This window comes from Pipistrellus kuhlii, unplaced genomic scaffold (assembly GCF_014108245.1).
Source record: "Pipistrellus kuhlii isolate mPipKuh1 unplaced genomic scaffold, mPipKuh1.p scaffold_m20_p_22, whole genome shotgun sequence".
NCBI classification, from domain to species: Eukaryota; Metazoa; Chordata; class Mammalia; order Chiroptera; family Vespertilionidae; genus Pipistrellus; species Pipistrellus kuhlii.
The window spans coordinates 10,020,583-10,036,290 of NW_023425521.1; the positions used below are offsets into that span (position 1 = coordinate 10,020,583).

The 15,708-nt window shown below is 35.4% G+C and overlaps 1 protein-coding gene across 2 annotated transcripts in view; it reads left to right on the plus strand.

Moving 5' to 3' along the window:
- The window catches only part of NSF (N-ethylmaleimide sensitive factor, vesicle fusing ATPase), a 111,183-nt gene that overhangs the window by 63,944 nt on the left and 31,531 nt on the right, over positions 1-15,708 (plus strand). For both annotated transcript variants that reach the window (XM_036451718.2, XM_036451717.2), the window contains exons 13-15: positions 1,051-1,146; positions 4,876-5,032; positions 7,609-7,742. In XM_036451718.2, coding sequence (XP_036307611.1) covers positions 1,051-1,146; positions 4,876-5,032; positions 7,609-7,742 — 387 coding nt within the window. The remainder of the gene's footprint in view (positions 1-1,050; positions 1,147-4,875; positions 5,033-7,608; positions 7,743-15,708) is intronic.

Consider the following 15,708-nt stretch of genomic DNA (forward strand, 5'->3'; position numbering starts at 1 on the left):
GCGCTCGCTCTCGCTCTCGCTCACACTCTCTCTCTCTCTCTCTCATCCTTCCCTTTCTCCCCCCCTCAAATAAATAAATAAATAAACAAATGTCTGTCGTTTTATTTGTCTCAGCAGTCTATTCCTAAAGGAACATGACTCATATTTTATAGTAATCAATGGAAGGTTGATATTATTTAACAAACTTTTGTTTTATAATCAGATTTTTTTAAGATAACTTTTTAAAAATCATAGTACCATTTTAAATATTAGACTCACTTGGCTGCTGCTATTGGGAGTGAGCCCAGTCACATTGAAAACAGTGTTGGTATCTCGATCACTCATCAGGTCCAGGTAGCTCCAAGTGCTGAGAAAGGCCTTGATGCTTCTCCAGATGTCTGTGTGAAGTGGCAGCTCCAGGTGCAGAAAGCAGAATACTTAGAGCTGCCAGGTAGATTCTCAAGCACAAAGTATGAGTATAAATCCAAGTTGTAAGTCCTTGGACTCCCAGAATAATGGTTTACAAACCTGATCGAGTATCAAAATTACCTGTAGAACTTTATAAAAATTAAATGCCTGGACCTTCTTAAATCAAAATCCTAAAGGGGCTGGGACTGAGTGTCTGTGTATCTATAAAGGCTTTAGGGGTTATTTGGGTATAAGAATGACAGCTAGAGTTCTTAGAGACCCTCTGTATACATTTTTCCCCTCCTCATGCCTCATTTATAAAGAAATGGCTATCCAATGTTCTTTGGTACATAATTGATTTATGTGTCATAATTGACTAACTGGTACCTGCTTGGTGGACATTTAATTTGCTTCTAGTCTTCTGCTATTACAAGTCACTGGAGTAGATGTCCTTATAACATTGCACACATCTGTGAATATACCTACGGGATAAATTCCTAGAAGTGGAATTATTCAGGCAAAGATATATATGTTTGTGAATTTGAGAGGGATGCTATTTACCTGTGAAAGTATGCTTTTCAAAATCTTTAGGTGTTACATTCTTAGGCTAAAAATATTCTTAAATCTTAGAAGTCCTTACATTGTGTTTTCATTTCTAACTAGGCCAGTACTAAAGTTGAAGTGGACATGGAAAAAGCAGAGAGCCTGCAGGTGACAAGGGGAGATTTCCTTGCTTCTTTGGAGAATGATATCAAACCAGTGAGTATGAATACTGAATGATGTATAAGCCCCAAAATAAAAATAAATCAGGAGAAAAATAACTGCTATTTTACCAGTATTGTGGAAGGTTATATCACATGAAGTTTAAAAAAAACAACTTATTAGAAGTGTTCAATATAAGAATCATTCAACAATAACTCTGATAGTTGGGTAATAAGCCAATACTTACTGAAATATTTCTCATGATAGGGAGTGCACCATCTGTTAGACCGACCATCCCATTTTGAGGCTTTCTAATTATTAATTTTTTATAGTGAACTATAAATAATTTTCTCATTGGTTCTTATACAACCTGAAGCTGCTGAAACCAAAATTCATCCTAATTCATCAGTCCTCCATTATATTATATTTAAAATTAACTCTCATGCCGAAACCGTTTTGGCTCAATAGTAGAGCGTCCGTCTGTGGACTGAAGCGTCCCGGGTTTGATTCCGGTCAAGGGCATGTACCTTGGTTGCAGGCACATCCCCAGTAGGAGGTGTGCAAGAGGCAGTTGGTCGATGTTTCTCTCTCATCGACGTTTCAAGCTCTTTATCTCTCTCTCTGTAAAAAATCAATAAAAAATATTAAAATAAATAAATAAATAAAATTAGCTCTCATATTCTCCTCTCTCTACCTTTCTTGAACCTCCCCAAGGCATGTCTTTTTCTTACTCATTACTTTTTGGTCCTTAACTGCTATAGTTTCTAAAAACTCTTAACCATTCTAAGTGCCCTTTAAAAAAAAAAAAGGTGTCGGTTTTGTTTTAATGCGCTCACTAGTCATAGTTGGAGCTTTAGAATACAGTATAAGATCATTAACCCATCCTATATAATAAAGGCCTAATATGCCAAGTGTCCAGTCATCCGTTCAACCAATCAAAGCATAATATGCAAATGATATGCTAAGGCCACTCAACAGCAATGACCACCAGGGTACAGACAGTCGACCAATCGCTATGAAGTATACTGACCACCTGGGGGCAGACGCTCCAACTGGTAGGTTAGCTTGCTGCTGGGGTCCAGTAGATTGGGACTGAGCCAGATGGGCTAGACACACTCTGGAGCCCTTCCTCGATTCCTCTCCAGCTGGCCAACCTCCCATATCCCTCTCTGGCCCTGATCATATACCAGTAGGGTCCCTCAGCCTGACTTGCGCACTCTCACAATCCAGGCCCCTTCAGGGAACCTCAAAGAGCCAGTTTCAGCCCAATCCTGCAGACAAGTCCAAGAGACCCCACTGGTGCATGAATTTATGTGCTGGGCCTCTAGCTTTTTCTATAAAATAACCACTAATGTTTGTTTACTCTTCATTGAGTAGCCATTGTTTGGAGTCTGATATTAGTACGAACAAACAAAGTGCAGGAAGGCCTCTTAAAGAGGTATGTATGTTTGGTCTTCTTTTTTAAATAGATCTCAGGTGCACAGAATTGGATCAATCTTAATTTGTGACACACTTGTCATTAGTCTACATGGGATATAAAATAAAGTACAGTGCATGTAATTTAGGGGGAATTGCTATTTTATTGCATATTCTACAACCAAGAATCATCCATATGATTTTCTGTAGTTATACATCATTCCTTTTCTTTTTTTTTCAATAAAAACAATTTATTTTCCAATTACAGATATTATAAAATACTATATTAGTTTCATATGTATAATATAGTAATTGGACATTTTCATTCCTGAATAGCATTGCATTATGTGACTACCACAATTTATCTATTTTCCTGTCAATGAGCATTTGGGACATTACCAAGTTTTTATATTAAAACAAGTGTTGCTATGAGCATTCTTGAACACGTTTCTCTTAGATATATATTAAGGAATGAAATTGCTGATTTGTTGGGTATATAAATGTCCAACTTCAAATGGAAGAATTTTAAACTTTTTCCAGTGGTTGAACCAGTAAGTACTTTCCCCAGTAATGTAAAAGCGATCCTGTCACTCTATATCCGCTACAACACTTGCTATTGTCAGACTTAATTTTTGCCATTCAGTTGGATGTAAGATGGAATCTCATTTTGGTCTCAATTTGCTTTTCACTGATTACTTACGAAGGTAAGCATTTCTCCATGTACTTATTGACCATGAGTGTCTTTCGATAGATGCTATTCATGTCTTTCCCTATTTTTCTATTGTATTGCTTATTCTTTATTTTTATTTTATCTGTATAAGTTCTTTATATATTTTTGACAATAATTATTGTTACAAGTATCTCTTTTAAAAACAAAAATCAGTTTGTTTTAGCTCTATTTTTTTATTACTATTGTGACTTTTAAATATAAATATTTACTTTCAGAAGTTACTAAGCAATGGAAATGGTTACTCTTTTATTGTTGTCATTTGTAATAGATACCAAAAATATTAGAACCCAGTCTAACTGATGTATTTCAAGATTTTTATAATGACAAATAATTTGGCTACAAAAAAGGGGAAACTAAGATGACTAAGTTAAGTAGGTAGTAAGTTTCTTTTAATTATTCCATGAGTATTGGGGGAACAAAACAAAAATAAAGTTGCAAGATAAATAAGGAAGACTCATACATATTGTGTAGCCTGGGAGGGAGGGTCCCTGTTTCCTGGTTCAGGTATCTTAAAGCTGCCACTGTAAGACTTAGAGTGTATACTTGGAATAAGTAAAGACAAGAGTCAGCCAATCCACATACTTCCTATAGCAGTATTTATTAGGCTCTTCCTTCATAACTTTTTAGAGGGCCACTGAATGCACCATATCCAGACCAGAGAATGAAGGTTTCCCTTTGTACTCAGGAATCAAAGGGCTAATGTATGCAAAAACCAAAGAGAAGCCTGAGAAATGCTTTGGTAGCAAAGAAAGAGAGTAATGAGACTGTTGTATACTGTTTAGAAACACTAAATTAACTTGTTGAAGGATGTAATAGTTTAAAATTCTCAAGACATAGGACCTTTACATTACGTTATGTCTTCTTATTTCTTTTCCTTTTAACCTTATGAAAATTCAATTAAGTAACTAAGTATGGAAGTTATTGACTACTTTTAGCAACTGGTTTGATGGGAGTTCCAATATGAGATTAGAAGTTGAAAATGAAGAGAAATGTGATTTAAACTCCAATATGTAGTGAGAACAATTAAAATTATTATATATAATAATTGCTTTTATTTTATTTTCCTAGCCCTTCAATCTTTGATTACAACTGCTCATTCCAACTCATTTAAAATCTTATATTTACACATATACATTTACCTTGGTTCCATTTAACTTGTAACCCCTTCCAAAAACTGATGCGGACAGGATCTCCTCATTACCGTTTTACATTCCCATTTTAATCCATAACATCTACAGTCAGAGTTAGGATAGTGTCTATGTCTGCTGAGACAAGGGTTTCTAATTTCTGAATCCATAATCTCTTTTTCTCTTTTTCCTTAACAGAAGGCAACAGCCATGTACTCCTTATAGAACTAAGCACTTAGGGACATACCCTTTCTCAGGTATTATGACAGCTTGGGCTCTGGTAGAATCTGAGCCTAGAATCTATTGTTTCTCCTTAAGTAACCCAAAGCAGCTCCTCCCCAATTTGATAAAAAGTGAAATGCAAAATTATAAAACACTTTTTTTTCGTGTGCTTTTCAAGCTTTTTACAATGAGATGGGATATTGCTCAACATTTTCATTATGCAGGAATAAAGTATTTTGAGCAAAGTATTTATATGCTCAAAATGTTTTAAATTGTCCTTTTCTTCCATAGGCATTTGGCACAAACCAAGAGGATTATGCAAGTTACATTATGAATGGTATTATCAAGTGGGGTGATCCAGTTACTCGCGTTCTAGAAGATGGAGAGCTGTTGGTCCAGCAGACGAAAAACAGTGACCGCACACCATTGGTTAGCGTCCTGTTGGAAGGTGAGAAGAAATTATGAGATGGCATTAAAAGTTAAAAAACAAACAAATAGTACTTTTACAAAGCCATTTAGACATTTCAGAAAAATGAATTATTTTCATTTTTAATACTGTTCATCATCTGCAAATAGTAATCCTTATATGTGTACCAATAATTGTGCATCTGTTCAAGTCCTGTTGAGGACAGAAAGTTACTGATGAATGATAGCAACTCATTTTCTTATAGGATTGTATCTAAATTTCTATGTTATTTAATAGTCTGTAATACCAAATAGCACTGGTTTCAGTTAAATAAATATTCACTGAGTACTTGAGTAGTTGCTGGCAATACAAAGACATGCACGTAGTTCAGTTTGGTCATAAAAAAAAGACTTGTAAACCAAGTCCTAACTACAATGTATATGTGTGAATGCCAAGTAATTTTGCCCATCAGTGTTCAAGTTAATTTAATTTAGTGTTTAATTTAGGTGGTATTTAATTAAGACTTTGAAAGATCAGATAGGGCTTTACCAAGTAGACAAAAAAGAAAGACAGTCTCTTCATCAATTGTTTATTTACAGTTATAATTAATACAACAGAAAAATTCAGCGAGTCCACATCACAAGGGGATCTAGCCCTTCTCAAAGGTCTGGGGTAGGCTCACTGAGAGAAACACATGACTCCAATACCTAAAGGATGAGGAGAACGTGGCCTAGCAAAGTAATCAGGGAAGATGTTCTATGTAGAGAGACTATCATGTGAAAAAGCCCTGAGCCGGAAGGAGTCTAAAGCAGAAAGGAAGACTTGCTAAACGTGAGACTGAAGAAGTAGAGCCAGTTCATACAAAGCCTTGTAGACCATGTTAAAGATTTAAACTCTGTTTGAGGGTCAATGGGAAACCATTTGTAGAGTTTTAAGTGAAGTGACACGATCAGATTTGTATTTTCAAAACATCATGACTGCTTAGTCATAGAGAATGGATTGGAAGGGCAAAAAAAGACACAGAAGAGACCAGTGGTAAGAATCAGTTGCATTAGCCTTAGTTGTAGTTTGATTGTAGTCTGAAGAAACAGTGGTAGTGGAGATGGAAATAAGTAAACCATGTTGAAAAATATTTAGGAGGTAGAATAAAAGAGACTTCATATTATTATTATTATTATTAATTATTAATCACAAGCTATAATTCTTTCAACACTTTCTTTTGCCAGTCACTGTATCAGCACTTTACACATATTACCTCATTTAAAACCCACTTCAGTCCTGAGGATAGATGCTGCTGTTATTCCTATTTTATAGAATAGCTGAGCTTAGAAATATTAAGTAACTAGATGAACTATGGGAAAGATATCAAATACAATCCCCAGGTTTCTAGTATGCCTGTTTACTAAGATTGGGAGCATTTGTGGAAAGATTTGTGGATGAAGATTATAAATTCAGTTTAGGGCATGTTGAGTTTGAGGTTCCTAAAGAATAATTGAATCGGAAATGTTGCGTAGCCCATTATATGTAGGTCTAGTGCTCCAAAGAGAAGTCTGGCTACAATATACATTCAAGAGGTGTCAGTATATTGACTGTTGTTGAATTCATGGGAGTGGATGAAGTCACTTACAGAAAGAGTATAGATTGAGAAGAAAAGTGGGCCTAGAACTGATCTCTGAAGTGTGTCAACATTTAAGGACAAAGTTGACAAATGAGACTGAACAAGAGCAACCAGAGAGGTAGGAGGAGGGGGAAAGAGAATGGACTATCATAGAATCCAGGAAAAGTATTTAAAGAAAGAGGAGAGTTATCAATTGTATCAATTATTCTTAAGAGGCCAACAGATAAAGTATCAGTTAAATTTGGTGACATGGAAGCTATTGATGATCCTTATGGGAGGTTTCCATGTAATGGGAATGGAAGCCATAGGATTTGTTTGAGAGTGGATGGAAGGTGAAGAGTGAAGGCAGTCAGAGTAGATAATTATTTAGGGAAGTTCCATTTTGAAGGAAGAAGAAAGAGTAGTGTTGAAGGGTATGAAGAGGAAGAGATGGAACATATGGGGAAGAGGGTACTATCTGAAAAGCTGGGAAGGAAGTATTGGTTGGTTTATGGGTGGAAGAGGGACACATCTTTCATTACACAGAAGGGAAGGAGGAGGAGATGTCTAAATACAGGTAAGTTTGTAGATTTGGTGAGTCTTTAGAACTCTGGCTTTTTAAGCCATATTTGCTTCTAATAAGGCAGTTTTCCCCTTGCCCCCACAATCGTCTCCTAAAATTGTATTGTTTTCTTAGACAAATAGTTTGATTTGAATGCACTCCTTTTTTAAGAAGCAAAACACTTGTGTTTTATATATTAGGCCGAATTTGAAAGATTAAGACTATGTGAGAAAGAGAGAAGGAATGTATTTCATCATACTTTTGAGAAATGCTAATCAGTTCATTAAGTTTAGTTGCTAATAAATAAGAGAAAACATGTCTGCCATGAAGTTGTGTCAGGATATGTTAATGAGTAACTAGTTGAGACCTCAATACCTTGTAGATAAAAGTTTAAACTTGTTTTATTTCCCTTTGCTTAGGTTGGCTTTTTTCCCCTGACTTGCTCATATCTTTATGCAGGCCCTCCTCACAGTGGGAAGACTGCGTTAGCTGCAAAGATTGCTGAGGAATCCAACTTCCCCTTCATCAAGATCTGTTCTCCTGATAAGATGATTGGCTTTTCTGAGACAGCCAAGTGTCAGTCCATGAAGAAGGTATTAAGATTTTCACTTTCATTTTAATTTCATATCTCTTAGATGTGTGTGTACATATGCACATATATATCTATCTTTGTACGTGTATGTTTGTATGTGTATATATTATATATTATGCCATAGCAACTATGTTCTTCTCAAGTAGAACTAGATTATCAGCAAAATTTGGGAAGAAACAGAAACTATTTTAGATATTTAATTTTGTAATACATTTTTATTTTATCTTTCAGATTATGCTTTATTTATACATATAGTGGTTAATTTTCGTTTCTTAAGTTTGTATTGACTTGATTGAAAGATCCTAGTTAAGAATGTTTGAGTAGAGTGGACCAAATTCTTCTTTCATCAGTATACAAAAGTCAAACTATTTGAGATCAATTAAGTTGACTGTATACAGAAGTGTATCATTGGAAAGATATTTTCAAAAACTCCCGTGCAAAGGGATGTATTAGATAATCAAATCTACATGACAATTTAATGCAGTCCTCATCCTTCTTCCTTTCTCCAAGTGCCATTTGTCATCTTTTCAATATGGCTGCTTTGAGCCATCAGTGAGTGATAACAACATAGAATAGACTTCTAGAACTGAAAGGACCATCTGGTCCATCTCTCATACATTCAAGCAAGTGCCATGTAAGACATCTGGGATAGTAGGTGACTGCTCTTTAAAAAACAACAAAAAGCAATGATGAAGACTCTTAATGACTGTTTAATCTCACTTAGTAGCCAGTATTTCCACTGATATTCTGATTATGTAAGCTCCCAGATAGTGAAGAAATTTTATTTTATATATAATTGAAATATTTATTTACTTAAATGGGTTTTTTTATTCTTGATCTTTCCTAGATAAGAACTGACTCTAAGTTAAAGAGATGTGGGAAAATCAGAATCAAAGATAGAATTCTTGAGAATTGAAGTGCCACTAGTGAAGACAGCTCAGGTGTTCTTTTACGGTGCTCAGAGGCCCTCACTTTAAATAGACATAAGATAGAATTACTTCACTTTTTCTTTAGGAAAGAAACAAGCAGATTCCAAAAAAATGTTTGGAAAGTTAGTCTCTTGTTAGTGCAGGAGGCAGAAAATTATTTGTATAGGGTGGAGGAGGCAGAGCTTGGAGCAGGATTCCAGTCCTATACACTGAAATGTGAAGGTAAGTATTTTATATAAGGGGCCCCGGCCAGGTCAATATATAATATGTTCTTATATATTAAAGATATATTATATATTCTTATATATTTTCAGACTGACCTGGCCAGGACCCCTTACATAGAATACTTTAAATATATAGAATATAGAGACAGAGTTTTAAATATATAGAATATATACAAGAGCATCATCCTGATACACCAAGGTTCTGGATTCCATCTCCAGTCAGGGCACATATAAGAACCAATCAATGAATGCATGACTAAGTGGAAAAATAAATCGATGTTTCTCTCCCTCTCTTCCCCTTCCTCTTTCTCTCTAAAATCAATAAATTAAAAAAATATATTCTATATAAAAATATTTGAAATTGAATATGAAATAGAAGGAAATGTTTTCAGATACCAAAAGAACTTATGTACCGTAGTCAATTTATTCCGTGTCTGAGGTGAAACCAGTAGTATCTATTCTCAAGAAAATCTGGACAAAATCATTGGACCAGTAATTTCCTTGATGCAAATAGGGGTTAGTTTTTTTGTTTGTTTTTGTTTTATAAGTGTTTTTTCCCCTTTCTAAAGGGAACCCTTAAGCCTTATCCTTTGGTGAAATTTTTAATAATAGCCCTTGGAATCTGTGGTCATTTAAATTTCCTTTTAATTGAATAGCTAATTCTACTGGCATGTCTCTAACTCCATCTACTCTATACTTGTCAAAAGTAGTCACCTTCTTCCCTGGCTGGTGTAGCTCAGTTGGTTGAAGATCGCCCTGTGCACAGAAAGGTTGCTAGTTTGATTTTCAGTCAGGGCACATGCGGGGTTTCAGACTCAATCCCTAGTAGGGGGAGTGCAGGAAGCAGGCAATCTATATTTTACTCTCACTTTCAGTGTTTCTCTCTCTCTTTCCCTCTCCCTCCCTCTGTCTCTATAAATCAATTTAAAACTATTTTTTAAGTAAAAAAATTAAAAAATAGTCATCTTCTGGACAAATTATAAATTACTCCATTGCTTTTCACCAGCTGCCAGCCTTTGCCTCAGATGTACTCTGAGATGTAAGTGGTTGGTCCTAGTTTTCCAATAAAAGTTTTTAAAAAGTACTTTAGGCTCCTGCAGATCAAAGCTGCTTTGTAAGTGTGAGATATTATCATTTTTATTATTTTAATCTCTTGCAAATTGACTTGAGGGGGGAAGGTAATATGTGCTGATTTTAGAGACTTAAATGGTTAAATTAATGGCTTAATAACTTACGATTTAATCTTTAAATTGTTGAAGCCTTTCAAGACAGAGTTTTAAATGAGTAGAAGTCTAAGGAATATGAAAATAAATGTCTATACAAGCTTATTCAACATTGTTTCAATTCATGATTCACTGTCTGGATTATCATGTACCCTTAAAGTTACAAAAACATTTTCTGTTTCAGCAGTATAATAAATACATATTCAACTTTTTGGTGTTCGTTGGGGAAAAGATTTTATTCCCTGAAACTAAAGAACAGAACAGCGAAAGAATGAAGCATAGGTGTCTTAGAACCATATTGGAAACATTGCAGAATCTTTCTCTGCAGATAATTTTCATATTATTCCCTAATGATAGGTTTACAAAAGCCTGAGGGCTCAGACCAGTCTAAAGGTGCTAAGTTTTTCAGGTTGCTTCTAAAAATGAAATATAAATGCCATTCTTAAGTAGTTCTAATCTACCTCCCACCACTGTTGTCTTCCCTCCATTTGTAGTGTGAGGATGGGAAGATTTTTAATTTTTTTAAAAAAACACACAAATAATTTATAATGTTTTTATCATTTTGTAGAGGACCATTCTTTCTTTATAAGTGCCCCCCCCCCCTCAACACACCCACACCCACACACCACCCCCAAATTAGGAGAAAATAAAAATGAATTCATGTTTGTCCTTCAGTTTTCTTCTCTGCTCAGTCACACTTACACACACACACATTATGTATTGAGGATCACACTGGATATACTGTTTTAAACTGTCTTGTTTTACTTAATATATTATGAACTTTTGTGTGTTGTCGTTTTTTCTTATCTGGGTTTTGTTTTTAATTTTTATTTATTTTTTAATTTTTTTCTCTTTTGCTCACTCCCTCCATCTGCCCCTTCATTGTGAACTTTTTTCGATGTCATAGAAATGTATCTCACTATTATATTAAATTAATAGCTATACAAACGCATTTAAGCATTTCCTTTTTATTGAATATTTGGTTGTTTCCAGTTTTTCCCCCCAATTACAAATGATATTCTATGGAACTACCAAACTAGGGAAATTACTGTCACTATTTTCTTATTAGATTTTTCTTAGAGTAGCATTGTATTTTACTGGCTAAGAACTTGGATTTCAAATAGATATGATTTTGAATCCCAGCTCCACCACATTTCTTGACTATAAGCCTCTGTTTTCTCATTGGTAAAATTAAGATAATAGTAATAGCTGCCTTATGGTTTATTATGAGAATTAAGTGAAATGCTAATCTATTTTAAAGTATCACACAATGCCTTGTGATACAATATGTGCTTGATAAAGTGCGGTGGTTATTTTTACTTATCATTATTATTGTACATACACTTTAGGTTATATCCTTAGAATAAATTCTCAGAATCAGGATTGCTAAGGTAAAAATATGAATAATTTAAATATTTTTAATAATACTGCTGCCAAAACTCTTAAGCCAAAATAATAATGAATTATAGGAACGTACCTCTTTAGAAAGTTGAACCAATTTATGCTAGCACCTCATCCTTTTAGTGTCAGTTTTCTGGGACACTCAAACACACTTAATGTTATGAAAAATATTTTTTCCAATTTCATAAGTAAAAGATTGGCATTTAAGTATTTCTTCAGCCATGTTTTCATGACTAAATGCTCAGTTTTAAAGATTTTTCAAAATGTTTTGCAACAGTAATAGTTTGTGAAACATTAATTTTTGTTAAAGAAGGATGGTCTGAATAATTAATTCATAGAAGATCTCTGTATATTATTTTATTATTTAAACTAAAAGATAAGGCCATTAGACTTGTTTTAATGAGCAGTACGATTTCATTGTAATTAACTATTGCTTTTTGTTCACATATGGATGGTATTATAATCTATGAAAGTAGTTTATTCTCAATTATTTTAACATTTACCTTACACTGCTCTTAATTTGCTTAATGAGTTCTTTCTCCAGAGGTCAACTTCTCACCACTGCCAGTATGTATGAGATACTATCCTCAGTCTGGGGTACCTTATATTCCCTTCACATATCTGAAGTATTTGCAGATCTTTCCTCCATTTATGTTTGTTTTCCCAACTTCATTCTATTTTAAAATTTTAATTCCAGTATCCATTTTTGCATCTATACTTTTTTAGAAATTGGTTGTAGTAGTCCTATTAGTGTCATTAAATGAACACAAGTATAAAGCAATAAATTTTTATTTTAACTCACTACCTAATCTTGATGCTTTTCGAGTTTACAAAAAACAAAAACAAAAACAATCTGATGTGACTAAATTACTTAAATAAAATTAAGTAGAAATATGAGTGATTTATAAAACTATCCCATTAATAACATATTTTTGCTTTTAAAGGATTGAAAATTAATGGAAGACATTTTCCTTTCCACTAGCTTTGCATGAAAGAAATAATCTTCTTTGAATATCCTCCTCCTGTAAATCCCACTGCAAATTGTAGTCTTCACAGAACAGAATCATGGTGCCTAATCCTCCCTTTTTCGGGGTTTAGTCCATACAAAGAGCAGAGCTGGAAATTGGATCTTTTGACAGCAGTTACTAAGCAACAGAATTTGGATGTTTTTGGTTAACATCCTAATATATCATGTAACTGGTTTGTTGAAGTTTGTGCATGTATTCACTGAGAGAAGGGGACACTCAGGAAGAGATTACAGGTCCCTGCATGGCTGGGGAGGTGGGGGGAAAGGGGGAACAGGTGCTTGTTGTTGTTTTTTTAATATATGTTGTCTTTTGGTGTTTGTATCTGTTTGGCACACAAAAGAAGATGGAACAGACCGTTAGTAGAACTTTCAGACTTTGTGGCTTTTTATATTATTAAAGACTACCTCGGTACTCTGTGGCTCATGTTATGTGAAAATGTAAGAATTTTTCCTGAAAAGCAGGGAGAACAAATAAAGGATTTTAAGGTCATTCCAGGAATCTTTAGTGCTTTGCCAAAAGTTTAGGTCCACTTCCTGAGGCAGTTTCATTAGAAGACAGCTAATGTTTGCTTGGTTTACTCCCAAGTTATTTTTAGAAACTAGAGATTATTACTGATAGCACTGATTTGAATTTGCTCATTTACGTTTTTATATGCTACCAAATATGATTAGAGTGTGCTTTCAGCTAATTGTTGACAGATTTACTGCATTAGGGATTTTCTAAGTCATCAGATTCCTATTAACTAGGTACTTCCCGCCAACCACTTCAGAAATAAGATGAACTCTTTCAGCCCCCAAAGGAGCAGAGAATTTGGCTTCACTTGCCTCAGAGCACTAAAGAGGTTATAGAAAATAGAGGACAGAGTCTTAGAACACGCTAGCTATGGTTGTGATTCTGAAAGGCTGAGATTAACATGGAATTAATACTGGTGTGTTCCCATCTGTATTCATGTGGACTCCAGGGTCTGCAACTGCTGCCATTGTGGCTCCCAGCTGGTGGGAAGATTCCAGGAGTGGGCTGTGTGCCTTGATAGCTTGCAGGGTCCTTGAGAACCATATTCAGACCTGCCCCTCACCCTTGTTCATCAGGAGCCCTGCACCTCCTTTTCCTCAGTGCTTAGAGTACAGCCAGCCTGCTCTTGCCTCAAGCCCAGGCTCCCCACATTCTAGGTTGTCTCTTATGTCCACTGCCTACCTCTGCACATGAGAGAGGTGGTACCAGAGAGTTTAATGACAATCTCGTTATGTCCACATTGAGAAATAGACTAATTCTGTTTTCTAGAGACATACTGCATCTTCTAGACTAGTCCTCATTATTTCCTGTTGACTGATACCACCCTTCCTTCCTTCCTTCCTTCCTTCCTTCCTTCCTCCCTCCCTCCCTCCCTCCCTCCCTCCCTCCCTCCCTCCCTCTCTCTCTCTCTCTCTCTCTCTCTCTCTCTCTCTCTCTCTCTCTCTCTCTCTCTCTTTCTTTCTTTCTTTCTTTCTTGATTTCAGAGAGAGAGAGAGAGATAAATTTATTGTTCCACTTCTTATGCATTCATTGGTTGCTTTTTATATCTGCCCTGATCCAGAATTGAACTCCAAATCTTGGCATATCAGGATGATGCTTTACACTTTCTTTCTTCAATTCTTTCCTTTTTTTTTTTTTTCCTCTTTAGCTTTTTCTTTCAGACTTTTCACTCAACTTTAAGACTATATAAATATGAATGTATATTTATATCTACATACTGATAATTTTACTTGCTCTGCAGGAAACTCCCTGATAAAACTAGGATGATCATACACTACAGTTTGCTTTGAGCAATCCTGGTTTTTACCTGTTGTTCCAGTGTGATTATTAACATCTCTCCCCTTTCAAGTGTCCTGGTTTGCATGATAACTTATGTGATCCCCTAGTGATAACCTCTCCAGCAAGAAAAGGCTTGAGTATCATACTTTCATCTTACTAAATGAGAGGATAAGAATTTAAATTATTTTTTTTAAAGAGTCTGTAAGAGACAACCATTTGCCTCAGCTTCAGCCCACCGGGCTAACTGTTGGGTTGGCATCATTTGATCTGAAGCAAGCACTGTATATCTGCTGTATGCTGGTACTGAAGAGAAGTTTGGCACTTCCAATTGTAATATTCTAGCCAGGCAGTTTGTACGGCTTTACCTTTTTTGCATCTTTTCTTCTAGTATTTCTCCTCCCTTTTTGATTTGTCTACATAAAATTGCAGTAGAACGTCCCAGCTTACTATGTAAATGTCTCACTTATATTTTAGTCTGGCAGCTCATCCCAGACATTTGCCAGTTGAATCTGAGTATCTTCTTAGTGAAGGCTCTGCTTGGACCTGGACCAGGAAGCTGAGAATGGAAGCAGCTGGGGAAATTAGGCAGAAAACATGAATCCAGGGGAAGAGTGACTAGATAAGGAAAATAGTATGTATGAAGGGAATGGGGTGTGTGTATTTAAATTAGAGCGTAGTTGCTACCTGAAGGAGTTTCAGTTGACTGGTCAAATGAAACTGGTCAAGTTACAACTGGAATTGCACTGCCTTTGTCATGGTTAGTATGTTAAGAGTCACCTGTGAGTGCTCCTCTCCCGGTGATACTAATTAGTGCATTAAGAGCTGTCTGTAAGCCGAAACCGGTTTGGCTCAGTGGTTAGAGCGTTGGTGTGTGGACTGAAGGGTCCCAGGTTCGATTCCGGTCAGGGGCATGTACATTGGTTGTATATTTTAAAAAAAAAAAAAAAAAAGAAGAAGAAGAAGAAGTTTAAGTTTAAAAATTTTGATTCTCAAAAGAAATTTCAATCGTTGTACTGTTGATATTTGGCTAATGAGTTTGCCGACCACTTGGTATAGGGAATGGTGCAAAGTAAAGCAACAGAATATTCTTTCAAACATGCTTTCTTTTATTCATGCATGCAGCAAACATGGATTAAGTACCAGTGAAATATCAGACCTTAGAGACAATGGCTACTTTACAGAATGTAGTGTGCTGGGGAGGATCTTTCAATCTATTATATATTGTCAACATGAGTTGTTTTTGCTTTTTTTTTTTTTAGTTTTGCCTTTTTGTTTGTTTGTTTCTGTTTAATCTTTGAAGGTGACTTTTGAGCATAGAAAAGACCATATGTAGCCCTGGCCACTATGGCTTAGTTGGTTGGATAGTAGCCT